General features: G+C 64.5%; 3 protein-coding genes and 1 long non-coding RNA gene across 5 annotated transcripts; 3 read left to right on the forward strand and 1 right to left on the reverse strand.

The window, feature by feature from the left end:
- Window positions 1–733: 733 nt before the first annotated feature.
- SCN2B (sodium voltage-gated channel beta subunit 2) lies at window positions 734–6,497 on the forward strand. Of its 2 annotated transcripts, XM_030290824.4 has the most exons (5): window positions 742–979; window positions 2,904–2,999; window positions 3,876–4,042; window positions 4,171–4,381; window positions 4,501–6,497. In XM_030290824.4, the coding sequence occupies exons 3-5, from the start codon at window positions 3,893–3,895 to the stop codon at window positions 4,698–4,700; spliced, it is 561 nt and encodes a 186-aa protein (XP_030146684.1). In that variant the 5' UTR covers window positions 742–979; window positions 2,904–2,999; window positions 3,876–3,892; the 3' UTR covers window positions 4,701–6,497. The 2 variants fall into 2 exon arrangements, with proteins under 2 accessions (XP_002186817.4, XP_030146684.1); XM_002186781.7 differs by lacking the exon at window positions 2,904–2,999 and having other exon boundaries at window positions 734–979.
- A 2,407-nt stretch (window positions 6,498–8,904) lies between these two features.
- On the forward strand, window positions 8,905–10,599 carry LOC116809271 (uncharacterized). The gene is made up of 2 exons (XR_005982500.2): window positions 8,905–10,253; window positions 10,350–10,599. It is a non-coding gene; the product is annotated as an uncharacterized lncRNA (long non-coding RNA).
- Window positions 10,600–11,695: 1,096 nt separating this feature from the next.
- On the forward strand, window positions 11,696–16,573 carry SCN4B (sodium voltage-gated channel beta subunit 4). The gene is made up of 5 exons (XM_030290944.4): window positions 11,696–11,856; window positions 14,864–15,027; window positions 15,699–15,924; window positions 16,138–16,267; window positions 16,354–16,573. The coding sequence occupies exons 1-5, from the start codon at window positions 11,793–11,795 to the stop codon at window positions 16,445–16,447; spliced, it is 678 nt and encodes a 225-aa protein (XP_030146804.4). The 5' UTR covers window positions 11,696–11,792; the 3' UTR covers window positions 16,448–16,573.
- Window positions 16,574–19,022: 2,449 nt separating this feature from the next.
- TMPRSS4 (transmembrane serine protease 4) lies at window positions 19,023–25,737 on the reverse strand. Its single transcript, XM_072918113.1, has 13 exons — window positions 25,593–25,737; window positions 22,553–22,583; window positions 22,358–22,471; window positions 22,067–22,219; window positions 21,851–21,980; window positions 21,076–21,177; window positions 20,958–20,998; window positions 20,358–20,517; window positions 20,079–20,245; window positions 19,781–19,876; window positions 19,527–19,666; window positions 19,254–19,403; window positions 19,023–19,133 (listed from the first exon to the last, which is right to left on the reverse strand). The coding sequence occupies exons 1-13, from the start codon at window positions 25,599–25,601 to the stop codon at window positions 19,122–19,124; spliced, it is 1,305 nt and encodes a 434-aa protein (XP_072774214.1). The 5' UTR covers window positions 25,602–25,737; the 3' UTR covers window positions 19,023–19,121.
- Between the last annotated feature and the right edge of the window lie 1,399 nt (window positions 25,738–27,136).

The following is a 27,136-nucleotide window of genomic DNA, read 5'->3' on the forward strand; positions in this document are numbered from 1 at the left end:
CCCGGACCCACGGGCTGCCCTGGCTCTGGGGCATCCCTCGCCTCTGTGCCCGGGGATGCTGTCCCAGCAAAGGCCACCACGCCGTGTCCCGGGGCCTGGGCAGCGCTGTCACCGCCTCGCTGGGCTCCAGGAGGTTCCTCCTTGCCTTTCCTGCCCCATCTCTGCAGCTGGAACCCAGGAGCGGAGCCCAGGGCCCAAAGGGCACCAGAGACTTTCTCCAGCCCCGTTAGTGCTGGGCTGGGAGAGGGGAACCGGGACAAGGAGAGTTCCCCCGGGCCAAGGCGCTGCTGGAGAAGGGGAAGAAGCCCGCAGCACTTTGGCAGCCCTGGGAAGTGATGGAGCTGTCCCGGAGCGGGCAGGTGACCAGGAGCACCTTTACCTGGTCCAGCCCACCTGGGGCATCCCGGCTGGGCTGCTCGGGCCCTGTGCTGCTGCCAGCCTGCAGCAGCCCCTCTGCTCCCTGCCCGGCTCCAGGAGGGCACTGCCAACCCTCCTGGGCCCCGCTGGGCTCTCCAGAACAGGAGCTGCTGCCGCGGATGGTGTGAGCGGGGCTGGCTGCCACCCTGCAGTGGGGCACAGGGGACACCCCTGCATGTCCCCACTGCAGCCGGGGGGTCAGGAACCCTCCGTGTGCCACGGAGCGGGGAGCTGGCACTGCCAGGAGCTGTTGCCTGCAGTTCAGGGGAAAATTTTTCCGCCCTCCCACTCCGGCGGCTGCAATCCACCAACCACAGCATTTACTGCTTTTTTTCGCCCCAGCACCGCTCCAGCCATATTGGGCTGTGGGGAGAAAGCGGCTCTAATGTTCTATGTCACCTGCAAATAACCCGGGCGGTCGAAAAAGCACCTCCACCACCTCCACAATCCACACCAACACCACGTCCTCTCCACACACAAAAGTCCGTCAAAATGAGCCCGGAAGCCTGGCTCCCGCAGCCCACCTTGCTCCTCACCGGCCTCACCTTGCTCCTCTCGCTGGGTAAGTGTCGGCTTCACCCCCCTGCATGTGCCCAGCTGGGGGGACACCCGTGTCCCTGGCCAGGAGCCCCCGCCCGTGTGCCGTGCCACCCCGGGAAGGGCTGTGCCGCAGGGATGGGGACGGAGGTGGTCTGGCGTGCGCCCTGCCCAGAGCCACCAGCCGGGGTGACCTGCTTTCGGGCAGGGTGGGGGTATGCTGCCGCTGCATCTCCTCCTAAAAACGCCCCGAATGCCGGGTGCGGGGCACAGAGCCCTTGGCACGCCGGGCAGAGCAGCGGGCTGCCGTGGGGACAGGGCTGGGGAGGTGCTGCGCTGCCAGGTGGGCTGTGCTGCCGTGGGGCTGGCCTTTGGGGTGCTGCCCCGGGGCTGTCTTTGGGGTGCTGCCCTGGGGCTGGCCTTTGGGGTGCTGCCCTGGGGCTGTTTTTGGGGCGCTGCCGTGCAGCTGTCCTTTGGGGTGCTGCCCTGGGGCTCTCCTTGGGGTGCTGCCCTGTGCCTCTCCTTGGGGTGCTGCCCTGGGGCTGGCCTTTGGGGTGCTGCCATGGGACTGGCCTTTGGGGTGCTGCCCTGGGGCTGGCCTTTGGGGTGCTGCCGTGGGGCTGTCTTTGGGGTGCTGCCCTGGAGCTATCTTTGGGGTGCTGCCCTGTGCCTCTCCTTTGGGGTGCTGCACTGGGGCTGTCTTTGGGGTGCCACCCTGTGCCTCTCCTTTGGGGTGCTGCCAGGGGTGCTGTGCTGCCCTGTGGCTGTCTCTGGGGTGCCGTGGCTGTCTCTGGGGCACTGTGGCTGTCTCTGGGGCACTGTGGCTGTCTCTGGGGTGCCGTGGCTGTCTCTGGGGCACTGTGGCTGTCTCTGGGGTGCAGTGGCTGTCTCTGGGGTGCCGTGGCTGTCTCTGGGGCGCTGTGGCTGTCTCTGGGGTGCCGTGGCTGTCTCTGGGGTGCTGTGGCTGTCCCTGTGCCGTGCCGTGCTCCGTGCTGCCGCAGCAGCCGCGCTGTGTCAGCAGCTCCGCGGCCGCATCCATCGATCGCGGCCGGGATCGCGCCGCTCCTCTGGGGTGCTGGCCGGGAGCTCCTGCCGGGGGAGATCCTGGGAAAGGAGGGCACAACACCTGCTCAGGGCTGCTGTGGAGGCGGCTGTCCTTGTCCCCCCAGCCCGGGTGCAGCATGACGGAGCACTCAGGAGCCTGCGCAGCGCTGCAGGATGTGGCCTGGACGGTCCCTGGGGTTTTGGGGGTTTCTTCCCCCACCCCTGTTGTCCCCCAGGGCTGAGTGCCCAGGCAGGGGCAAAGTTTGGACCCACTTGGGTGCTCCTAGGTGCTGCCAGGCCGTGGTGCCCCTGCTTGGAGTGACAGGCTTGCTGCTGGTGGCACCTCATCCCTCTGTAGAGCCCCGGGGAGCCCTGAGGACATGGCCCAAGGCCAGGCCACCCACCTGCAGGCGCACAGGGCACCACGTGAGGGGCACTCAGGCAAGGATTCCATGCAGGGATCCCCTCCAACCATCCTTGCTGGCACAGGCCAGCTCCTGGCTCTTCTCTCCCACCCCTGCGAGGTTTTCTTGGAGGCATTAAAGGTGGTGGCTGCCACGGGGCAGCAAGGCTGCGACACTGGCTCAGGACACTTCTTCCTGCCTTGGTGCTGTCCCCATGCACCAGTTGTGCCTGTCCCTGTGTCCCCAAGCCCTGTGGGAGCCCTCCCTGCATTGGGGCTGGATGGGGGATGCTCCCCATGGCTGCCAGCACAGCCAGGAGCCGTCCCAGGGCTTGGCCATACCCGAGGGCACCGCTCTGCCCCCAGGCAGCTCCAGGGTGCTTCTGGTTCACAGCTCGCAGTGGGAGCTGGGGCTCAGCACCCGTGGGAGCTGCGCCTGCAGCTCGGGAAAGGCTCCTGTCCCTGGCTGCAGAGCCTGGCCCCTTTCCTGCCCTGCTTGCAGGCGGAGCGCAGCGGCCAGCGGAGCAGCCGTGACATGCGCCCAGCTTGGCCTCGGGAAGAAGGTTTGAGAGCAAAGAGCAGCAGCCCAAGGGGAGAGGTGAGGTGATCCTAAAAGCACCTGCTGGCAGTGTCCCTGTGCCTGCCCTGCAGGGTGTCACGGCCCCCAGGACACTCTGGTCCCTCCCAGGGCTCGCTGTCCCTGTGTCCCTGTGCTCCTCAGGGCCTGGCCTGGTGTTTGCAGCCAGCTGGGCTGCACAGGAGCCTGTTCCCCTTGCCCAGCCTGTGACAGATGCAGGCGCTGGGTTTGGGAGCTGCTGAGGGGAGCTGCAGGGAAGGATGGAGGAGGGAGCAGGGCACAGACACCCCATCCCTGCCCCCTCCCCAGGTGAGTCCTGCCCTGCGAGCTGCCAGGTACTGCCCCCCTTTCTCAGCAAGGCCAGGGGTCAGGGGCTGGCCTTGTTCCCCCAGCAGAGACCTGGACCACCACCAGAGCAATCTGGTCATTCCCAGCTGGAGAATCCTTGCGTAGGCGCTGCTGGCAGGGCAAAGCATCTGCATTCCCCCGAGCCCCGGGGCCAGCCCTGGCAGATGCCAGCGCTCGCTGTGCCCTGCTGGCAGCGCAATGCGATGAGCTCAGCCATCATTTGTGCACGGCTGTGGCACCAGGCCCCGCACAGCGCCATGGATCCCGCAGCAGCACGGCCTCGGGGCTGGCCTGCAGGCAGAGCATTCGGCACCAGCAGGGCACAGGAGGGCCACCAGCCCTGGCAGGGCAGGGACCATGCTCTCCCTGGCCAGCCAGGGATGCTCCCCTTGTTCCTGCTGGGCAGGGAAATTCCGGTCCTGGATGGATGCAGAGTGTGTGGGTGTGCCTGGAAGGGCCCAGGAGAGCTCTGTGCAGGCAGGGCAGCGTGGGGACACGGGCTCAGCAGCCAGGGTGGCTGCCTGTGACACCCCCAAATCCATTCGGCAGCACCCCCGAGGCTGGGCATGGAGGTCATGGCCCCTCCCATCATCAACGCCTTGAATGGCTCCTCTGTGAAGCTCTCCTGCACCTTCAACTCCTGCTACAAGGTGGAGAACAAGCAGTTTTCCCTCAACTGGACGTACCAGGAGTGCAGTAACTGCTCGGAGGAGCTGGTGAGTCTCGCTGGGGATCTGCTGGGGTCCTGGGACCAGCTCGGGGTGCAGGGAGGGGGTGCCTGGCTGGGAAATGAGCCCGTGGGGTGCCACAGGCTGCCTGACCTGCTGTCCCCACGGCCGCCCAGTTCCTGCAGTTCCGCACCAAGATCATGAACAAGCAGCTGGACCGCTTCGGGAACCGCGTGGAGTTCACCGGCAACCCCGCCAAGAACGACGTGTCCTTCACCCTCAAAAACGTGCAGCTGGAGGACGAGGGCACCTACAACTGCTACGTCCTGAACCCCCCGGACCGGCACCGGGGCCACGGCAAGATCAGCCTGAAGGTGCTCACCAAAGGTCAGTGGTGCCCCGAGCCACGGGCACCCACAGGTGCAGGGTTTGCTCCCGGAGCCCTGCCTGTTCCCAGCTGTTCCCAGGGCTGCTGCGTGCCCTGAGCTCATGCCCTGTGTCCCCAGAGCCCCCGAAGCACGACTCGACGGTGGCCGTGATCGTGGGCGCCTCCGTGGGCGGCTTCCTGGCCGTGGTGATCCTGGTGCTGATGGTGGTGAAGTGCGTGCGCCGGAAAAAGCAGCAGAGGCTCAACACGGACGACCAGAAGACAGAGGAGGAGGGGAAGACGGACGGCGAAGGCAACCCGGACGAGGGCACCAAGTAAAGCCCCCCTGCCCGCCCCTCCCTCCTGTCCCCTGTACAGCGTCACCCCCTTGATGTGCTTCCCAGAGCAAGGATTTCTGTCTCCCCAGAGCATCCCTCCTTCCATCCAAACACCCAACCCAGCCTGGAGCAGGGCGCAGAGAGGAGGTCCCTGGAGCCTGGCTGTGCTGGGCAGGGCTGGGGAGAGGGGCTGAAGGCCCTGAGCTGAGCTGGGACCAGCCTGTCCCCTGCTCTGAGTGCCAGTGCTGTGAGGAGGTGCTGGGGACAGGCTGGGGTGGGTGAGGGGGGACCTGTGCAGCCCCCACACATGGACGGACTGGAGCAAGGGAGTGCCAGGAGGGACAGAGGGGTCTGGGCAACCCCGTGGTGCCCAGACTCATCCCAAGGTGCTCCTGCTGTGCCTGGTGGCACTGGTGTTCCCATCCCAAGGGATCCTGATAGCTGCCAGTCTCCTCCTTGCGAGCTCGTGCTCCTCAGGGACAGTCCCAGGCTGCTCACAAGTCAGTGGCCAAGGCCATGAGCCCACCCAGTGTCTGGGAGCTTTGCAGGGTTTTGGAACCATCAACAGCCCTTGGTGTGCGAGGGATGGACCCTTCCGCCCCTCGGGCTGGTTTTGGGTCTGAGCACCTCAGCCCAAAGTGCTGGGCTGACTTTTTTGTGCTGGTTTCCTCCTTGGGGGGGTGGTTGTGGTGGCAAATGTCCTGCTGGTGTGTCAGGGGTGGTGGGGAGTGCTGGGGTGGGGCTGCTCGGGACAAGGAGCTGCTGAAAGGGAGAGGAGCTTTCGGGCGCTTGCTGGGAAGGACTGGGCACAACAGCAGGCCCAGAGTTAGGACAGCTCTGCCAGCCTGGAGCAGCCCTGCGACGCTGAGACTGACTCCTCCAGCCTCCTGCAGAGCACTGCACACTCTAACTGCCATGGCAATGCACTGCCAGCGTGCCCAGCCCCGTGTGCCCCCTGCCTCAGCTGGCAGGTCAGCTGTGCTGGCTGCAGCACCGGGCTCCAGGCAGGGAATGACCCCGGGCAGTGTCCCCTGTCACCGGGCCTGAGCTTCTCCTCTCCGGTGGCTGCCAGGAGGGGACAGTGCCCGGAGCCACGGGGGACACTGCCCAGGGGCAGGGGATGCAGGTCCTGTCGCCCACGAGCAGCACTGCCAGGGGAGAGGGGACACCTTGGCAGCGTCCCTTTGCCATGTCCCTGTTTGGGCGCCATCCCGGCAATGCCACCAGGCCCCAGGGATGGCGGGACAGCTGTGCCCTCCCCGCTCTGCCCCATCGCTTTCCCCCTTCCCCACGTGCCCCGTGCATCCCGCTGGACCCCGCTGGCCCCACGCCGCTCCCAGGAATGTGCCGTGTCCCAGTGTCCCAGCCCGGCTCCTTCCTGGCCCTGCTGCGGGAGGGCCGGGCTGCCCCAGCCCCGCACAGTGCCAGCGGTGCCGCAGGGCTCCCGCCCCGCTTTCTGCCCGGCCGGGCTGCCCCCGGCTCCTGGCGGGACTGAGCCAGCGCCTCGGGGGCGCAGAGGCCTCCGAGGGCTGCCCAGGACCAGTCTCGCCTCTGCCTTTCATTTCTCTTCGTGCGCTGTCCTTGGATTGCAGCTCGCCAACGCACCTGTCTGTACGTAGCCGTGCACAGCGCAGAGCCCACAAATACAGATCTGCACAACCTGGGGCTGCTCTGCCTCGTGCTGCGGCCTCGGGCCTGCGCCTCCCCCCGGGCTTCTCTTGCCAGCCACCCTCCCAGCGCGGGGGGTTTTTATTGCTCTTTGTACAGCCAAACAAACAAAAGAACAACAAAACACCGACTTTGCCCTCGATGCTTTTGTGCCGCAGCCTGCAGGAGCAGGACAGGCCCCTCGCCTGCTCCGGAGCGGGGCTTGGTCCTGCTGAGGTGCTTTGGGTGCCGAGGGAGCCCAGGGCACGCTGTGTGTCCCCAGCTCTGCCCCCCAGAGCTGCCACAGAGCCAGGGCAGTGCTGGGAGTGTGGCCAGCGCTGCCCCAGCCTTCCCACGGGGAGATTCAGGGGTGCTCCACACCCACTGTGGGGCCTCCAGGTCCTGTGGCCTGTCAGCCCCTGCACTTCCCAGAGAGCTGGGACGGATGGCTGCTCCTGGAGGTAAGGCTCAGCAGGCTCCAGCAGAGCCCAGGGGTGATGGACACCCGTAACCGGCCCTTCTCCCACTCCAGCAGCGCCGTGGGGATGCTCCAGAGCAGCACGACACAACTGGGGCACAGTTAACGGGTGCATCCATCAGTTCAGCCACCGTGGAGACACGAGGGAAGCTCTGACAGCTGCCCTCACTCCGCTTCTCCCTGCTGCCCTTCACTCTGAGCATCCCAATTCCTCACAGAGCAGAGTCTGGCCACACTCTGCCCCGAGCACTGCCGGCACCTCTTCCCACCTTCCAGCCCTCCCCAGCCCCACCTTGCTCAGCCCACCACGGTTCCCAGCAGCGGGGGCAGTGGGATGAGCTCTGCTGCTGTCCCTGTCCCTGTCCCTGTCCCTGTCCCTGTCCCTGTCCCTGTCCCTGTCCCTGTCCGTGTCCCTGCCGGACACTGCGCCCTGGGCACCGCTGCGGAAAAGTTCCAACTTCCCTGGCACCTCTCCCTCCCCGAGGAAGGGCACCCAAATCACCTCCACGGCGCTGCTGACACAGTCCTGCAGCTCTGGGCTGCCAATCGATCCCTGGCCCGTGGCGGGGAGCAGCTTTGCCATGCAGGGAGGAGCAGCTCCCCGGAGGGGGCCGTGGGGGTATCCCCAGCCAGCCTCAGGGGTAAATACAGCCATGGGCAAAGGGGGTGGGGGACCCCTCGGCACTTTTAGGGTGCTCGTTAGAATGTTGCTGGCAAAAAAACTTGAGGAGAGTGGTGGGATCACAGAGGAGACCCCGCGGGACACAACAAGGGTGAGTTCTCCTCCCTGCAGGGGACTGAGGGCAGCGACAGCAGCCTCCCAGCTCTGGGGTTTCACGGATTCTCCAGAACCATGGACATTCCTGGGTACAGAACACTAAAATTTCCTCGGGCCAGGTGGGATTACAGGTGTTAAAGAGCAGGAGAAGGGTGGGAGGTGGCAGGGACCTCTGTCTGGTGCTGTGCAGTCACAGGGGACCGCTGGGCTGTCTCAGGGAGAGTCCAGAGCCACATTCCCTGCAGTGCTGCCCTGCTCCCGGGGCTGGGAAGTGAAGAGGGGCACCTGGAAAGGGAACAACAGCCTGGGGCAGTGAGGGCTGTGAAGGGCAGCTCTGGGGGGACAGAATGGGGAGGGTCCGGCGGAGCTGGACTCAGGCTGTGCCGGGTCAGGATCAAACTTTCTCCTGGGACACAGCAGGGCTGGCTCAGCGCTCCTTGCAGATGCTCTGCAGTGGCTGCCGGGGACACGGCCGCTCTTCCCCCGCGCGTTTCAAGGGCCCGTGGAGGGGTGGAGGGGTGAGGACCGTGCGCGCTCCGGAGGGCGGGGGGCGAGCAGCAGCGGCAGCGCAGGGAGAGGGGAAAGCGCCGCTGCGAGGGAGAGCTGCAGGCAGGGAGAGCTGGAATGACCAAAGCAGCCAGGTACTCACCCGCAGTCCGTGCCCGGCACCTCTCCCTCACCTTCCAGCCCGGCCAGGACAGTCCTGCAGAGTCCCTGCGGTGCCTCCTGCCCACTGCCAGCTGCCGGGATGCCAGCCCACCTTGTCTTTCAAAGGTCACAGCCAGAGGACCTTGCAGTAAATATAAGGTGCTGATGGGAAGCTCGGTTCCAGCGTCGCCACCTCCTCCTCCCCCTCCACCGGCAGGAGAGCTCTGCCTGCTCGGGTCCAGGAGCACAGCATCGTCTGGCTCGGGGAGGTTTTGGGAGGAGGCTGGCACTGGCACGGTGCTCCGGGGCAGCCGCGTTGGAGCTGCAGCCCAGCTGCTCTGCTCAGCCCTACCTGCTCGGTACCCACGTGGAGGGAGGCAGGAGCCCTCCTCGGAGAGCAGCAGCCTGGCATTTTAACCCTCCCCGCTCCGCCAGTGCAAGCTGAGAGGGGCTGAGGGTGCACAGGCAGGCACCGTGCCCCCCGGCAGGCTGTGAGCCAGCTGGCAGCACCCCTGAGCCCTCCCTCCTGTCCCCGGGGAGGTGACAATGTCCGAGCTCGGGGTGCTCACCTTCCCTGAAACCAGAGGCAGCAGCCCGGTGCTGGGATCAGCAGAACGAGTTCCGCTGAGCCGCAGGAATCCCGGATCCCGTCCGGCCGAAATGCCAGGGCCAGCTGCTGCCAGCGCCCTGCCCGGCCCCGGCACTGGCAGATGTCACACGGGATCAGTCGGCCGAGGAGACCGGCTGGAGCTGCCGAGTGTGACAGCTCCATCAGGCGCTGGTGACAGCCAGCGTCCCGCTGCCAGCCCCGGGGCTGCGTGGGCACAGCCGCCCCAGGCGTGTGGGGCAGTGGGGATGCCAGGCTGTCACCTCTGCGGGGACACTCAGCAGGGAGACGTGGCTGCAGGGCCATGTCAGCACAGAATAAGCCGGGTGCCCACCTGCCCAGTGCCCCCCGTTTGTGCCAGTGCCCACAGGAGCTCTGCTGTGTTTACTGGCCAGCCCTTGTAGCCAGGTTTCCCAACCTTCCTGCCTCCAGAAGGATTTAGGGCTCTGCTGGCAAGATTCTCAGTGGCAGTTTAGGCCAAATGCATCCCAACTTCCATCCCAAATGCAAGCAAACTTGGCAGGCACTTGAGCATCCCAGGAGGGGTTCCTTCCCACCTTCCCCTGCAGCAGGGTAGGGGTGCTGCTGTTCCAGTCCCCCCTGCTGCAGGTCCTGTCCATCCCCTCACTGTGTCCATCCCCTCACTGTGTCCATCCCCTCACTGTGTCCATCCCCTCACTGTGTCCATCCCCTCACTGTGTCCATCACCTCACTGGCTCCATTAGCTCCCTGGATCTATCAGCTCCCTGACTGCATCCCTTCCCTGAGTGCATCTCCTCCCTGAATCCATCCTCTCCCTGAATCCCTTCCCTCCCTGAGTGCATCTCCTCCCTGAATCCATCCCCACCCCGAATCCATCCTCTCCCTGAATCCATCCTCTCCCTGAATCCATCCCCTCCCTGAATCCATCCTCTCCCTGAATCCATCCTCTCCCTGAATCCATCCTCTCTCTGAATCCATCCCCACCCTGAATCCATCCTCTCTCTGAATCCATCCTCTCCCTGAATCCATTCTCTCCCTGAATCCATCCTCTCCCTGAACCCATCCTCTCCCTGAACCCATCCCCGCCTCCCGCCCAGGCACCTTCTGCTGCATCAGCAGAGCCGTGCACGCCGCTCCCGCAGCGCCAGCTGCCAGCGCTGCCCTGCCTACTCCACCGATATTTCTCCTGCCTCTTTGCCAGCTCTGCAGCCCTAACGCCTCAACCCACAGGCACTGCTGGCATCCTCTCGGGCTCCCCTGGGATGTCCCCGTGCCCTGCCAAGCCTCCTGCTTTCCCTCCTCTCTGCTGCTTCGTGCTGCTGGCCAGGAGAGCTGCAGAGGGGCTGGATGGGGATGAGGAGCCCTGAAGGTGACAGGCTGTGGCACCTTGGATGAGCAGGCAGCATCCCTGCAGGTGAGCTGCTCTCACACCCAAACCCAATCCATCAGTTCGGGGAAGCCTGGTCCCTGGGGTGAGCTCTGCCAGGACGTGTGCCCTGTGTCACTGCAGAGAAGAAACCAGCAGCACCTCCTCCCCTTCCCGCCACCGCTGTTTTGGGAACAGCAAAGGCTGCGGGAGGCTCGTGGCTAATGGACTGGAGGTGAAGCTCTGCCTGCCCGCCACACCCCGGGGCTTCCATTAGAAAGCGCCCACGGCCGCCTTGGGGGTGCGGTGTGCCAAGGGCAGGACTAATGGATGGGAGGAAGGGAACTTTTGTGCAGACAATTATCCCAGAACAAGATCACGGCGAGAAAAAGAAGTTCTCAGAGTGTTCCCTTCGGTGCCAGGCACGACCCTCTGCAGCCATCGGGGTCTGGCTTTGCATCCCACCTGTGTCTGCTGTCTGTCCTGGGGACAGAGGGCCTGGACCCGGTGCCACACTGCTGAGGTGCCCCAAGGAGAGCTGAGCCCTGGCCTTGTCCTGTTTTGCTGTCCTGGGAAGCCACCGGCCTTAGTGGCACTTTGCCTCTTCCCGAAGCAGCTCAGGGCAACACCAGCCCAGTGTTTCCAGGCCACCACAGAATCACTGAGACTGGGAAAAACCTCTAAGATCAAGCCCAGCTACAAACCCAGCATTGCCAAGGCCATCACTAAACCATGTCCCCAAGTGGCACAGCCATATGGTTGTTGAACTCTTCCAGGGTTGGTGACTCCACCACTGCCCTCAGCAGCCTGTGCCAGGGCTGGGCAAGCCTTTCAGTGAAGAAATCTTCCCTAAAATCCAACCTAAACCTCTCCTGGCACATCTTGAGGCCTTTTCCTTTTGTCCCATAATTTGTTACTTGGCAGAAAAGCCTGACCCCCACCTGGCTCCACCCTCCTGTCAGGGAGCTGACCAGAGCAAGAAGGTCCCCTCGAGCCTCCTTCTCTCCAGTTTAAACCCCCAGCTCCCTCAGCCTCTCCTCATCCCACTGGTTCTCCAGCCCCTTCTCTTGACACACTCCAGCACCTCAGTGTCCTTTCGAGGGGCCCAAAACTGCGCCAGGATTCGGGATGCGGCTCCATCGGGGGGAGCGCAGGGGGAGCGTTAATGGGGCACTGCCCCGCTCCGGGAGCGCTCCGCGATTCCCCGGGCGGGCGGGGGCGGGGGGGATGCCCGGGGGGATGCCCGGGGGGGTGCACGGGGGGATGCCCGGGGGGATGCACGGGGGGATGCACGGGGGGGATGCACGGGGGGATGCACGGGGGGGATGCACGGGGGGATGCACGGGGGGATGCCCGGGGGGATGCCCGGGGGGATGCACGGGGGGATGCACGGGGGGATGCGGAGGAGCGCGGAGGAGCGGGGAGGAGAGCGGAGGAGCGCGGAGGAGAGCGGAGGAGGGCTCAGCGCAGCCCCGCCCGGCGCGGCCCCGCCCGGCGCCGCTCGCCCTCCGCGGGGGCGGCCAGAGCCGGGCGCTGCGGGCAGCAGGGACCGCTCCGCTCCGCTCCGCGCCTCTCCGCGCTGCAGCCATGGCCCCGGGCTCGCCCGCCGCTCGCCACCGCGACGCACCGCGCCTGCTGGCCGCGCTCCTGGGTAAGGGGCGCCGAGGGCTGCGGGGACCCCTCCCGCCTCCTGTGTCCCCCCACCCCGGCTCCCCGGCGGGGACCCTGCCCCGGGGACCCGCGGCAGCCCGAGGAGGGGGTCCCCGCTCCGCACCCACCCCCGCGCCCCGCCCGCCCGCCCGGGGATGCCGCTAACGCCGCTCTCCGCTCTGCAGACGGACGGTCCGGAGCGCCGGGGATAAGTCACTCGGCCAAGGTGACTTGGCAGCCGAGCCCCAGCTCCGAAGTGCCGGCTCCAGCCCCTGCCCTGCCCGCGGCGGCGCTTCTCCTGCGAGCACCGCGGCTGCACCCCGCTTTGCCCCGCTGCGCTGCCCGGCGAGCGGGGACCGCTGCCCGCCCGGCCCCGGGGATGTCCCGTGCACTGCTTCAGCGCCAGCACGCCCGCCGACAGGTCATTGTCTTACATTCCTTTGGTACAAGGAGCGCTCGCATGTGCTTGTCCCCGGCGCGGGGAGCCCCCCGCGCTGCAGGGCCGCTGCTTGCAGCATGGTGCCCAGCCCCATGGAGCCGGGGATGCTCGGGATCCGCCGCCGCGGGGTGCGGGGAGGGGCTGGCGGCCGTTCCTTCCCCACCGCACACCTGGGGCAGGCTGCAGCCACCCACATCAGCCTCACGCACCCGCTGCACTCCCGCTCCCGTGGGTCATCCTGGTGCCAGCCTGAACTCGGGCTGGCTGCGCAGCGCTCGCTGCTGGGGCGCTCCCGTGGGAGGCGTTTTAGAGGGCAAAGTTCTTAAGTTAAAGGATGCTGGAGACACACACAAGCATGTAAGTACCTGACCCCCTGCAAGATTTGGGTGCCGGCACCTGAGCTGGCAGCGGGGTGGTAGGAGAGACTCGGAGATACTTGAGACCACGCAGGGGTCGGGGGTCCAGGACGTGGAGGTGGGAACCTGGTCCCACAGGTCGCTCAGGTGGGCTGGGAGCTGCAGAGGGCGGTGGGCAGAGGGTGCAGGCGGCTCTCTCTGTGTCTGGGGGTTCCGGGGGTGCAGCACAGAGCCCCCCCTGAGGAGAGGAGGGGAGAGGAGAGCAGGGGAGAGGGCCGTGGGTCTGTCCCGGAGCACACCGCCCCTGCCTTCGGGCTGCCCGAGGAACTCCTCTCTTTGAACCCTGCTGGAGAGGAGCCCGGCCAGCCTGGCAGCCGTGGCTTGCTGCCTGCTCCAGGATGTCACGCTGACTTTTACGGGCAGTGAAAGTTCCTCTAGAGCAGCTTTCCCCCAGACAGCAGCCCGGGGTGAGCACGGTGCTCAGCGAGCCCCCTCGCTCTGGGGGGCTCTCCCTCTGCAGGAGCAAAGCGCAGGCAGCCGAGGCTCTGGCAGAAGCAGGAGTGGCTGCTCCCTGCTTCCCTGGAAAACGCCGGTGCCTGCAGGCATGGGAGAGAGCCTGGAGCCCCCAGGGGAGTGGCCCTGAAGGTTGGGGGCCTGGTGGTGCAAAGTGCAGCAGCTTTGGGAGGGTTTGGAAAAGCAGCGCTGAGAGCTGATGTGCGGCAGGTTCAGTCAGTGCTCCCCCAGCGTCTTTTCCTCGGTGCTTTATTTAGTGGTAACAGATCAATTGTGTCTTCCCGGGGAGCACAGGACGGCAGGAGCAAGGTCAGCCTCGATTTACCCCACACATTCAATTCAGGTTACATTCTCAGGGTGGCAGGCAGGTTTTAAAGTGTTGCAAGCTGCAAGGAATCATCTTTCCTGTGAGTGTCCGCTTGCAGCACGCTGCAGGCTCAGACGTACCTGCAGAACCAAGCATCCCTCTGCCAACTCCTGCTCCAGGGGGACAGCTGCTGTCCCCTGGGACACTCCTGCCTGTGAAGTCCCCTCTGGAGCATCCCCAGGGCTGCTCTAGAGGCCTGACAGCTGCAGGAGATTCCATCTGCCGGGAACCACTCCCTGGCGTTAGCTCCGGCCTCTCAGCAAAAGGAGGAGTGCTTCAGTGTAAAGTTAAATAACTCCTCGCCTGCAGTGCTTGCAATGCAGCACTGCAGCAGGGCCCGGAGCCCAGGATGCAGGGCTCTCGGGCTTGGCTCCGGCTGCGACGTGCCTGGGGAGTTGTTAGCACCGGCTTGTGTGGGAGAATAAATCAGCAGCTGAGGCGGCTGCAGAGAGAGGCGAATCCCAGACTGAGGGCAGCGTGTCCGAGTTAAGGCGTTGGGGCAGCTGGGGATCGCCTTGTAGCCTGGGAAAAGCTGTGTCCCCTGGATTTTGTGCCCAGGGAAAGCTCTGCAGGGGCAGCTGAGGTCTGGGAAAGGGGAGGACAGCGCTGTGCTGGGCCGTGTCACATCTGAGCCGTGCCACATCACACAAACGGGATGGGGCAGTGCTGGGATGGGGATGGGGAGCGGGTTTGCTCCTCTGGCCGGGACCAGAGCATCCCCGTGCTCCCAGAAAGGATCTGTGGGGACAGTGGTGGCCCAGCCCAGTGCAATGCCATCCCTGCACCCCAGGAGTGCTCAGCTGCAGCTGGGCTCCTCCTTGCTCCTCTCTCCCTGCTCGGGGGAGCCGAGGAGTTGCATCCTGCACTCGGGAGAGCTGCATCCTGCACTTTGAAGGTCATTGGCAGCTCCGGAGGGAGCCGGGGCTCTCGCTGCTGGGCATGAGGGGGCTGCTCCGGAGGGCAGGGCAGGGCGAGCCGGTGGCAGGCGGCCAGGACAGCCACGCTAATTACTGCTCCAGCTCCCGCCTGAAGAACTGAGCTCTGCTTTGCCTTGGCTTTTTTCTCCCCCTTTGAGGTCTAGCTGGAGGCCTGTGGATAACATGCAAATCTGGGCTCTCATCTGCACGCTTTCTTCCTGGGGCTATTCTGGTTCCCTTGAAGCTTTGCTGTCTCTCTGGGTGACCCAGCCCCGGTCCCTGCAGGTCCCTCTGTCACCGAGCCGTTCTAGGGCCGGGGCAGGCGCCTTTGCTCCTGCCGTGGCAGCCTGGTACGCCAGAGGGGACGAGGGGTGACAAAGCCTTGGCCTCACTCTCTCCTCCCCTCTCCCTGCCAGGTTTGCACATCTTCGCCATTGCCTTTGCCTTGGAGGTGTCGGTGGGGAAGACCAACACGGTGACGGCTCTGAACAACTCCAATGTCCTGCTGCCCTGCGTCTTCACCACCTGCATAGGCTTCCAGGACCTGGTCTTCACATGGTATTTCAACTCGACAGAGCTGGTGAGTGGCTCTCTGGGCTCTGCCTCTGCTTTCCGGGCAGGTCCTGTTGTGCTTCCCCAGCGCAGCTGGGCACTGCAGTTCTCGCAGTTCCCCTTCTCCTCGTGCAGGACGTCCTTCTCTCCGTGTCACCAGCTCTGGGGAGGACAAGGCTGTGCCAACGGGGTGACTTCAATGCCCTAGAACATCCTGCTGTTGGCACAAAGCTGTTCTAGATTTGCTGCTGCCCACGGGCTCATTTGTTTTCATAAATTGGCTGTTCAGGTGCAAATCTGCACTTAGGGCAAAATATGGTTCATTTCCTCCTCCCTCGCTTGCTTTGAAATATGAAAGGTTCTGAATAGATTTGCTTCCTGCTGGGAATATTTGGCTCCTCACTTCCTCAGCAGGAGGGCTGGTTTGGAGCAGTTCTGGCCAGCAAAGGAGCTCGTTTTCTCTGGGGATCTCCCATTTTTTGCATGGTCTGCTCCATCTCTTCAGGGCAGCTCGGATCTGCTGCTTCCCAGCAGGATGTGCATCAGGTTCCTCTCCATGGCCGCTCCTGGTGTAACAGGGTGAATGGGACATTTGGTGGGACATTTGGGGTGTCTGTGTGTGCAGAGCTGAGCCTGGGCACCATCAGGAGAGCGTCAGCCTTTCCCTCAGGCAGCCCTCCTGCCCCCCTGCCTCTGCAGATTTACCACGGCAAGATAAAGAACAAAGCCACGGAGCCCACCCCCGTCTGGCACAACCCGCGGGTGGAGTTTGTCGGCTCCACCACCAAGAAGGACAACAACATCTCCATCGTGCTGAACAACGTGGAGTTCAGCGATGCTGGCAAGTACACCTGCCACGTCAAGAACCCCAAGGAGAAGAACGCCCAGCACAACGCCACCATCTTCCTCACCGTGGTCCATAAGAGTGAGTGCTGGCCATGGTACAGGGGTGGCCCTGGGCTGGTGGAAATGCCCACACACGGTGACAGGCTCCTTGGTTCGCTGTTGTGGTGGTGCACGGAGGTGGTTGGCACCCCTGGAAGCCTCGGGTGGGGGGGTTATGGGTTTTTGGGGTGGGATGTGCAGCTGGGAGCTCTCCGCTCCCTCCCGAGCCCCCTCAGCACCTTCTGTCCCGCAGTGGTGAAGACGGACAACACTGTGACGCTCATCATCGTGGGCGTGGTGGGGGGCCTCATCGGCCTCCTCATCCTCTTCATGCTCATCAAGAGGGTGGTCCTGTTCATCATCAAGAAGACGCAGGATGGGAAGTGAGTGTGGGGGTGCTGCCGTGGGGCCGGGGGGAGCGGGGCCGGGCTCGGGGGGTGCCAGCTGCCCGTGCGCTCTCCCTGCGCAGGAAGGAGTGTCTGGTGAGCTCGTCGGGGAACGACAACACCGAGAACGGCCTGGCCGGCTCCAAGGCGGAACAAAAAGCACCACCAAAGGCATGAACGAAGCAGCGGCGCCCCGCGCCCACCTCGCCCTGCCCGGGCCACGGGACGGGCATCCTCTTTTGTTTTCTTTCCGAACTGCCAGCGCTTGAGACATGTTTCTATTACACACGTGCCTGCAACCTGCACTGCTTCTCGGACAGGGCTGCGGCTGCCGGGGGGACTGGGAGCTTCTCGTGGACTCGGACTGGGAGGCTGCTGGGGCACGGGGAGCCGCCGGCTCCGCTCTGAGCACAGGCAAGAACAGGGTGCGGGGCAGGGTGGGTGCCGTGCCCGGGTTGGGTGCTGGGCACCGGGGGTCCCGGTGTGCCCGGAGGATGGAGCGTGGGGTGACCCTCTGGGTGCTGGCGGTGCTGAGCTGGGGTGGCTGGGAGCTGCTGCTGCATCCAGAAGGTTTCTGGAGCAGGGCAGGGATGCTCAGAGCCGGCGGTGCAGATGGAGTGGCACAGGGAGGAAGCAGGGCTGTGATAAGCACACTGGAGAACCAAATCAGTGACAGGGCCCTGGCTGTGCCTCGGTTTCCCCCACAGCAGGGCTGGGGAGGTGGCCGTGTCCCAGAGCCATCCCTGGGAGCAGGGGGGCTTCTCCCCAGGCAGCCATCCCGGGAGCTCTCCCTGGCTTTGTGCTGCCCCCTCCCCTCTCTCTGGAGCTCGCAGAGATGCTTTTGATGCTGGTGCCAAGGCTGAAGTCGTTACCTGGATGTTTCTGTACCAGATTCCAGGGGGAAAGCAGCCAATTGCGTTTCCCTTCCGCCCTGGCAGGGAGGCAGCTCAGCCAAGCCCTGGCGAGGGGAGCCAGGCCGGGGCTGTGCCACCGGCCTGCTGGGCAACCCTGGGCAAGTTGCTCTGCCTCTCCATGCCTCAGTTTCCCCATCTGTAAAATGGGGACAAACATACTGCTCTACCTCACGGGGTGGGTGTGAGGTTTCCTTGGCTGTGAAGGTGAAGTGCTCTGGGATGAGGGGTGCTGCAGAAAGCCTGGGGGGCTCTGTGAGTGGACTCACAAGGATGTGAGACACGAAGTGAGCGAGCTACATCTGAGGTGGACAATTTCCTTTACAATGTGATTTGTTCCCTATTTCTCCAATTTGTGGGTGTCTGACAGTGAAGCTGCAGGACAGGCAGCTCCCCTGCCCCCATGGTAAACTGGGATTCACAGCTGAGCCATGGCTTGCTGTGGAGGTTTGTGCCCTGGCAGAGGTGCTGGAGTGGGAGGTAGGCGAGGATTTGGTGACAAGGAAAGGCTGGGTGCTGCTTTCTCTGGAGATGCTGGTGCACAGCGGGCTGGTCACCCCAGGCTGGGCCCGGGGGCACCCACTGGAGCAGGGCTGTGTGCCTGGGACAGGTATTGGCACCTGGGACAGGTATTGGCACCTGGCCCCAGGCAGGTCCCCTTGGCTGTTGATAAGACAGGCAAGTGGGAGTCGGGATCCCGATCTTCTCTCTGGGGGTCTGAGGGACCTCAGACCAACTCAGCACCTCTCTGTGCTTCAGTGTCCCCACTGTGGGCTGGGGACAGTGAGTGTGAGCTGCCTCTCGGGAGGCGTGAGGTGCCCTGCACGGCTCTGCCACAGCCCCAGCGTGGAAGGCGCTCTGGTGCCCGGCGTTGTGACACGCCAGGAGGACGCTGAGACCTCCCAGTCACCCCAAGAGACCCCTGGCCCGTCCTTGGAGGAGCCCTCCTGCGGGGGAGGACAGCGAGGTGAGGAAGGGAGTTTTTTAAAGACTATTTTTAGCCGTCCTAACCTGTTGGCCTTTTTTAGCCGGCGCGTGGACGCAGCGCCACTTCCTGCCGGATATGCAATGCTGCACTATGCATGGATTTCTCCTCTGGCTTGGTGGGAAACGGCCACACGAGCAGTTTTAGGGATCTAACCCCGTGTGCACGCAGGGCTCTGGGGGTGCTGGCTGCCCCGGGGGCTTGTGCCAGCACCAGAGGGGTCCCTGCTGTCACTGGGGCTTTGGGGGGGCTGCAGAGGCATTTTGGGGAGGGGTCCCCCTGGGGGTGTGTGCTGCCACGGACACGTGTGTGTGTCCCAGGACACGTAAAGCTGCGTGGGAGGAAGCTGCGTGTAAGCACAGGGGTGTGCGCCGGGCTGGTGATGACTTACAGCACATCTTTGCACTGTAGAGGTTTAGTTAGCTTTGCCTTGAATGAAATAAAGTTTATGTTTACTAGAGAAACTCGCCGTGGTTTGGGGTTGTTGTGGGTGTCTGTTTAGGTCTGGGGGGTGGCTGAGTAATGCTGTGATGAAATAGGATAAAGGCTTAGGAGGCTGAGTGAAAAAACAAATGCTTTCCTTTAATGGGAATAGGGGGACACTGTAGAGCACAAACATCATTTCTCTCTGTACAACAGGAGTGAGCTGACAGCAGCTTGGCCCCCCAGGAGCCATCCTGCTACAGCGGGGTCAGCACAGGGCAATAAATTAATCTTTCTCCGGAAGGGAGCTTGGGCCAGCGAGATTCCTTCGCGGGATCAGTGGCCGCCACTCCGAGTCACCCTTTGCCTCCTTGGCTGGGCTCTGGCTCCCTAAATCACAGCTGCCAGCGAGGGTTCGGGAGCCTCTGCTCACCTTCCGTGGCTGGAGATCCACGGCCCTGCTGCTGCCAGAGCAAGGGCGGAGGGGTGGGGAGGGAGGCTCGGGGCGAGGAGCGACCTGTTCCGGCAGGTCTCAGAGCTCCGACTGCGAGGAGAGAGAGGCACAGAAGGAATTGAGAGCTTTGACAGGGCAGCCAAAAGCCAGAGGAAAGCAGCTGTGTCCTTTGGGAGGCAGCTCAGCCGAAGGGAGGACGGCACCACTGACCCTGCGCACGGCGTAGATCCAGTCGAGGTAGGCACGGACGCTGGTGTAGACGCCGGGAGTGCTGGGGGTCCCGCAGCCCTGGCCCCAGCTGACGATGCCCACCACCTGCCAGTGCCCGCCCGAGTACAGGAGGGGCCCGCCGCTGTCCCCCTGCCAAGGACAGACCCTCAGATGGCCCCGCAGAAGCCATCCCCAAACAGCTCTTCCCTCAAAGGAGCCGTGTCAGGGATGGGTTTGGGCTCACCCAGCCCCGTGCCCAGCCCAGGCTCCCACCTGGCAGGTGTCCACGCCGCCCTGGGGCAGGCCGGCACACAGCATCCTGTCGGTGACATCGCCGTGGTAGGCGGCCAGGTTGCAGCTCCGCTTGTCGATGAGCTCCACCTCGGCCTGCTGCAGGTGCTCCGACAGCTTCCCTGGGTGACACGCGGCCTTCTCAGGGGGACCCACGGCCAGGAGGGACCCTAAGCCCCGCTGCTCCTGCCGGCAGCTCTGCCCGGTCCCTGCCACCCCTGCGCTGTGCCACTCACCGTGCTCCTCTGTGTAGCCCCAGCCGATCACCCACAGGGGTGTGCCCGGCACCAGCTCCTCGTCAAAATAGGGCAGGCAGATGGGCTTGGTGCTGTCTGCAGAGGAGATGTGAGGGGGGCTCACAGGGAAGGGGCGCAGAACGGCTGAGGACAGCCACCAGCTGGGCACCCCCTCCCTGCTCCAGCACCCGGTGCCCGTGGGACGCTGCCACGCCGGGCATCGCCATCCCAGCCCAATGCTCTGTGCCAACAGGGGACACTTGTGACACCCACCCAGGCGTGGCTTTGCCAGGCCCACCTGAGTCATGCACGGGGGAGCGCAGCTTCACCAGCGCGATGTCGTTGTCCTTGGGGGACGCAGGTGTCACCTCCGCCAGGAACACCTTCTCCACCGCGATGGTGGCAGCGCCCGACAGGAGGTCAGAACCGGCCTTCACACGCCAGCTCTGGATGATGGGGTTGTTCCTGCGCACAGACAGCGCTGTCACCGCCTGTACCCCGCGGGGACGGGCGCAGAGCCCCGTGGGAGCTGTGAATTCAGGGGTATCCGAGCAGCGCCATTGGGAGCGGCACTCACGTGAAGCAGTGCGCGGCCGTCAGCACCCAGCCGGGCCCGATGATGCTGCCCCCGCAGATGTGCTCCTTCCTGTACTGCAGGCTGACCTGCCAGGGCCACGCCTCGATGGCGGCCGGGCTGCCCCCCAGCACCCGCGTGGTCCGCACGCTCTGCCCGCAGTCTGTGGGGGACACGGGGGACTGAGCCAACCGAGACAGCAGCGCGGCCAGGGTGCCTCATACCCACAGCGCTGTCACCCTCATCCCCACAGCACCCCTGTCACCCTCATCCCCACAGTGCCACTGTCACCCCTGATCCCCAGGCTTGCTGGAAGGGGCCCAGCCACCCCCTGCCTGCTCCAGCCCCCTGGGATAATTAGTTTAATCAGGGTAATTCGCTAGTAAAGGTAAGCCCATGCTGGGTAAGGCTCCCTCAGTGTTTCACTGCTCGGAGGTTCATGCTGCCTTAATGAGGGGAGCAGTAATTAAATCCATCTTTCCTCATATAAACACTGCTGAATGGGCTCGGGATGGAGCCACGCTCCCCTGGGGCTGTGCCAGGGGCGAGGACCTGGAGCAGGAGGAGTCCCCAACAAGGCCCAGGCACCACCATGGGACTTACTGGAGCAAAAGAGTGACACGACCAAGCCGGAGAGGCATTTCCTGCGGGAGGAAGGAGGAGAGCTGGATTTGGCTGCTCTGCCCGGCACCAGAGGCTCCTGCTCGGGGTCCCCACTCACCTGCCTGGCTCCAGCACCTGGAGGCTCCCGTTGCTCAGCACGACCTCGCGGGGAGGCAGCGGCTGCCCGGCGCTCGCCTCCACGCCCTGGAAAGCTGGGGTGCTGGAAGGCACGGGGGGACAGGGCTTCAGGGGTGGGGAGGACAGGCACTGGTGCCTCAGCCCCTCGGGAGCCTGGATCCCAAAGGAAAACGTGGCTGCTGTGGGACAGGGATGCCAAAGCGGGGATGTCACAGCCCTGGAGGGCTGGGACACGGAGCCCAGGAGCAGCTGGAGGAGGGGAGAGCGTTCCCTGCTGGGCAGAGGAGTGAGGAGGTGGCTCTGGGAGAGCTCAGGGAGCTCCTTGCTGCTGTGACATTCGTTCAAAGCCTCGATCAGTGACTTCTTGAGCCCGGAAAATGCCGGGTTTGACTCAGTCTGGGCTCCTACAGTGGCTCAAACAGCAGAACCCATCTTCAGAGGGAAGGGCAGGGCCCTGAGCCTCACTCCCCAGGTGAGCTGTGTTGGCAGGGAGGCGCTGGGCTGCTCTGGGGTGGGCAGGCTGGGGGCACGGAGGCAGAGCAGGAGCAGGGCAGGGTGCCCGTGGGCTGTGGCAGAGCAGGGCACAGCACTCTGCTCTCACAGGAGGCTCCGGGCCAGCCCCTGGGGACTCACGGAGATGGGGGTGGACTGAAACCATCAGTGCAGAGCTCTGAGTGCTTCACAGCTTAGCAGAGCCCCACTCCAGCAGAGCTTTCAGGGAAGAGGGGAGATGAGGCGGGGGAAGCAGAGGGTACCTGCTGTAGCCCATCTGCTCACAGGCAGCTCTGGCCAGCGCCGGGGTGAAGTGGTCATGGCACACACAGGACCAGGTTTGAGTGCGGCTCTGGAGCACCTGCAGGATGGATCTGTCTTTGGAAACGCGGGCTGGAGGCAGACACAAAGTCAGCTTCGGCACGGGGCGGCCGCGGCAGCCCAGCCCCCCGAGCTCTGGTGGGGTGTCCTGCACTCACCCCCGGCTGGTGGCCCCTCGGGGACCCACTGGGGACAGTTGGCCTCGTCCTCGCCCTGCAGACAGTCCAGCTGCCCGTCACACACCTGCTTCAGCGGCACCAGCTTCAGCGGCTGCTTGCAGAACAGGTAGTGGTGGTCCAGGTAAATCTTCACTAGAGGGAGAGGGGGGCTCAGCGCCGAGCTGCAGCTCAGGGCAGGCCTGGGGCTGCCCCGGGGGGATCAGCAAGGAGCTGGGTCTGTGTCAGCTGAGCCGTGGCCATGGGGAAGGAGGGGGAGAGTCAGGAGTGTACCCAGGAACCCGATGGCCACCAGGCAGGCGAGGGTGAGCGCCACGGCCAGGACGAGGATCCCGACCCGCTTGAAGGACTCCGATGTCCTGGAGGATTTGGGTCTCATGCAGGGACCTGCAACACAGAGGAGCGTGGCCCGGCATGGCTGGGCTCAGCCTGGCACCTCTCCTCTCTCCCAGCTCCCGCCGCTGTTACCTCTGCCGTTGAGCCGCTCCGAGGCCGAGTCCTGCAAAGCAGAGAGGAAAACCAGTCACGGGCTGAAACTGCAGGCAAAAAGCAGCTGGGAGGTAGGAGGGCACCGTGCTCAGGGTAGAGCCCCACAGTGAGCTCACAGCCCAGGGAGGGCAGCAGGGATGAGCAGGGAAATGGGCCCGACCTTCACCTGAGGTGGCTTTAGAGCTGCTGGGAATGGGGGTGGCTTGTCCTGAAGTGACAACGCCTGGCTCTGGGTCACCCGGGGTCACCTGCCACCTTGTTCCCATAGACACCACCCGTGCAGTTCCAGTAAGTGGCTCCCAGTGGTATAGAGTTACTGTCATTAGCACACCTGAGGCTTAAAAACTCACAGATATTGTGAAAGAGGCTCTTTCTGCTGCGCACAGACACCCTGAGTCAAAATCCCCAGGCCTGCGGGGCTGTGGCACAGACGGGGCACGTCAGCACCGGGGCTGTGGCTCCGGCAGGGTCAGGAGCGGGTGGCACAGCCCCGCTGCTCCCTGCCAGGCTGCAGGAACACCGGAGGAACCAGCCCGAGCCAGGGGAGCCAGGGAGGGAGGGAGGCAGGGCTGTGCCGCTGCTAAGAGACGGGTAAACACAGCCGGGCTGGAGGGGGTGACTCAGGCATGGATCCGCTTGAGCTGCTCCGAGTTATCCCCTAACAACTCCTTGTAGGACAGGGCGGGTGCTGTGAGCCCTGCTCGGTGGTGCTGGGTGGGCTGGAGCCCCTTCGGGAGGGTTCAGGTGGGCTCTGTCAGTGTCTGTTCCGTGTGTGGTTGTGCCGTGCCACAGAGCAGCAAAGGAACACGGGAAAGGTGCTCCTGCTGCACCGAGCCCGCTCCCCTCCTCGCCCTGCCAGCCCCAGGGAGCTCTTCTCTTCTGCTGTCGCTCCTGGACCCTGCCACCACAGGTAAGACGAGATTTTTGCATGAGCGGAGGTAAGGAAGGTCCAACCTGCTGTGAGAAACGTACAGACCCACAGATCCAGGAGGGCTCGGGAAGCCTTTGCTCCAGCGGAGCTCCAAGAGCAGTGCAGGTTTGGAGGTGATGGTGTTGGTCACGCCAAAGGAGAGCAGAGGGCCCTGTGCCCTCTGGGGCCTGGCAGAGCAGCTGGGGGCACTGGGGATGTGGCACAGCTGAAGGGGGCTGTGTGCCAGGCTCAGAGGAGAGGGGAGCCCTCCCTGCCCAGGTCACCGTGCCAGCATGTTTAGCCATGCCCACACACCCTTCCAGCAGGGTTTTACAGCAAGTGCCCAGCCATTATCCCTGGGTTAGCTCACAAAGGCAGGCTGGCTTTGTGAGCCAGCAGCTGTTGCCTCCCTGTCGTGTCCCTCAGCATGGCTGGGGCTGCTGGTTTTGGGAACAAGCAGTGACCTGTGCAGGGGAGGACTGGGTCCTGCCTGGTGCCATGTGGCTGTGTCCCAGCACGCTGGAGTCTGGCTCCTTGAGGAAATGCCAGCAGCCATTGTCCCAAAGCCAGGCTCAGCTGGCACCCATGCCAAGTGTGGGCAGCTTGTGCCAAATTCCCCACCCCTGGACGGGCTCTGCTCAGCTCCTGGGGTGCAGAGCCTGTTCCTGGTGGCTGGGAGCTGCTGGGAGCAGGAGGGCAGGGTGGCAAGGGGAACCTGGGTCCTGCATCTTCCTGAGCCACTTCTCTGCACAGAAGGGAAGAGCTCCCAGAGGCCTGGGGAGTTTTGTAATGCTGCACCATCCTCTGGCAGCCCAGGGCACGTGGGGCTGGTCCTTCCTCATGCTGACCTCCTGTGTCACCTGGGCCTGGGCCGGGCACCACCTGGATAATGGGATCCTAACGGTTCCCTGCGGGAACGGTCCCGAGATGGATCCTCCAGGCCCCACTGCAGCAGCACGGCTGTCCCTCTGTCCCCACGCTGCCCAGAGTTGTCCCCACCATGTCATCCACAGCTGGGACACTTTCCACGCCACCAGGTCTGGTGTGGGTGCTGATGAGATGGGTGATCATAGGGTTTTGGGTTGTTTTTTTTTGCATTTTCTTCAGTCCATGAACCTCTTCTGTTTCCAAGAGATTGAGAGCTTGGAGCTGCCTCTCCATGACTCCTCTCAAGCCCCAGCAGGAGCAAGAGCTGCACTGGTTAAATCCAAAGCCGTGGAGTGGAGGCCCGTGATTTCCTGCAGAGCTCCGTGCTGCCGTGACTAATTGAGCTCCCTCGCTGCGCTCTCCTGGAGCCCTTGGTGGTGTCACCGTGGCCATCCCAGGCTCCGGCTGTGCCAGTGCCAGTGCCAGTGCCAGTGCCAGTGCCAGCCCACGAGCCCTGCAGCCCTGCTGAACCTCCCACCCCTTCCAGCAGGGGTTCCTGAGCTGAGCTGGCCTTTGTCCCTCCCTGGGGAGCGGGTGGGAGTCTCCCTCACCCAGCCAAGCTCCGCAGGGCCATCGCATTCCGAGGGTGGCTCCTTGGCTGCGGGGATTTAACCCGTGGGTGTGTGCAGCCACTGCAGGCAGGGAGTTCCCCACCCTGCTGGGGTTGATGTCCCTGCTGGAGGGTTCTGCAGTGCCCGGTGAGCTTGGTCATCCGTGTCTGCTGTCTGCCCTCCCAGGGAGGAACTGCATGCCAGGCTGGGGTTTGGTGGCCGTGGCTTTTCCTGCACAGGGCGCTGCAGGTGTGTCCCCTGCGCTGAGCAGAGGCCTTGGCAGCCGTGCTGGAAGCTGGGAGGGCCTGGCTCTGCCCCAGGCAGTGCCCAGGAGTGGGATAAGACCCTTTGGAAGGTCCCGTTCCCCTTGGCATGGGGGACACCGCCTTGCTTGTCTGCTGCCCGGGCTGGGAGAGGGAAAGGCAGCCCCAGAAACGAGGGAGCGAGAGTTTGGGGGGTACCCAAGCACCGTGTGCAGCCACGGAGGGGTGTGAGGAGCAGGGGAACCCTTCCCTGGCTGCTGGGGAGCAGCAGCTCCTTGGGCCTGGGCTGCCCCATCCCCTGGCAGAGCAGGTGGGCACGGGGCGTGCGGGGGTCGGTGCCCGTCCCGGGGCCGGGGGCAGCCACTCACCATGTCCATGCAGCTCCGGCTGGTCCCTCGGCCCGCGGGAAGGCGGCAGCTGTGCCCGGTGCGGGAGCGGGCAGGATGCTCCCTGCGCTCCGTGCCCACGCCGCGCTCGCACTGGGGCAGGACCGCCCCGGCCCTCCTTAAAACCCACAGAGGAGTTGTGAAACAGGAATCCCGGTTTGTATTGTAACCCAACACCGATCTATCAGCAGCACAGCCACCTGCGGTAATCTCCCCAGCATCTGCCACGGCAGGTGACTCACCTGCGGGGCTGCTGTCACCAAACACTTATCAGAAGTGAACGGACCGATTTTTCCTGCTCCTCCTGACGATAAGAGGATCCAGTGCCATCCCGCTCTTTGTCCGGCCCTTCCGCGTTGCGCTGGGTTGTTGTCAAGCCGAGGGCTGAGTAGGTGGAGGAGGAAAGGAGGAGAGTTTGTGCTCTGGGTCACTCGGGCTGTGTGTCCCCAGGTCAGGCTGGCAGGGCTGGGGCAGGTTGAAGGGAAGGCAGGCAGGTGCCCATGGAATGTCACCCAGGTTCGAGGGGGGCACCACGGGGTGAGCTCAGGGACGGCTGAGGGCCATGGATCTGTGATTACTCAGGAATAACCAGTCCCTCTGGGATGGAGAGGTTTGCCTTAGCCTGGCAGGATGGGAAGGGGGCTGGGGTGCAGCACCCCAGCGGGGTGAGGGTGGCCCAGGGAGCGGGCTGGGGTCGGGGAGCTGCTGCTGCCCTCTGCCCCCTCAGTCTGGAGGTGCTGGGTGTGCAGGATGTGCCGAGCAGCTAATTACCCCCTTCCCCTGTGGAAATCCAGCTTTCCCAACGGCCCTGCTGCTGCCAGAGGCACAGCACAGCACCCACGGCCTGCAACTCCTCAGGGAGCTGTGCCATCGCTGTGCCAGCTCACCGCTGCCAGCAGGGATCCTGCCCACTCCCACAGCCTGGCCAGGCATCCCCCTGTGGCTCTGCAGGTAAGGGGCACCCTCCCCACACTCACACTGGCAGCTGTGGGCACCTCAGCCCTCGTGCTCCACACGATGCCCAGGGGATGAGGGATGTAGGGGGCAGCTGCTGGGCTACTGTGGCACATTTTGGGTTGAAAAATGTTTTACGGGCTGCAGCAGAGGGGACTGGGCAGGCCTTGGCTCCCTGGTGCAGCTGGCAGGTCCTGGCAGCCTCCGCAGAGCATCCTGGTGCCAGGCCTGCTGCCAGGGCAGGGAGAGCAGCCCGGGAGCGGTGGCACGGCAGCAGCAGCCGCTCCTCCCTCGGGGGTGGAAGGCTCTGAGGGCTCTGCAGGTGTGTCACAGCCCCACACCTCCGGGGCTCTGCTTCCTGGAGCGTGGCTGTGTTTGCAGCCAGTCACCCTCCCCTGCCCCCAGCCTGCCATGGCACCTTTCCGGGCATCTGGCCCCGCTGGGGTCAGGCACGGGTCAGGCTGGGCTGAGTGACCCAAGTGACCCTGAGCCACACGGACACACCCCTCACCCTGTCCCAGCCCCCGGGGGCTGCAATTCCTGCTCTCCCCCTGTGTTCTGCTGCCTGCACC

The sequence above is a fragment of the Taeniopygia guttata genome, chromosome 24 (genome assembly GCF_048771995.1).
Source record: "Taeniopygia guttata chromosome 24, bTaeGut7.mat, whole genome shotgun sequence".
In the NCBI taxonomy this organism is placed as follows: Eukaryota; Metazoa; Chordata; class Aves; order Passeriformes; family Estrildidae; genus Taeniopygia; species Taeniopygia guttata.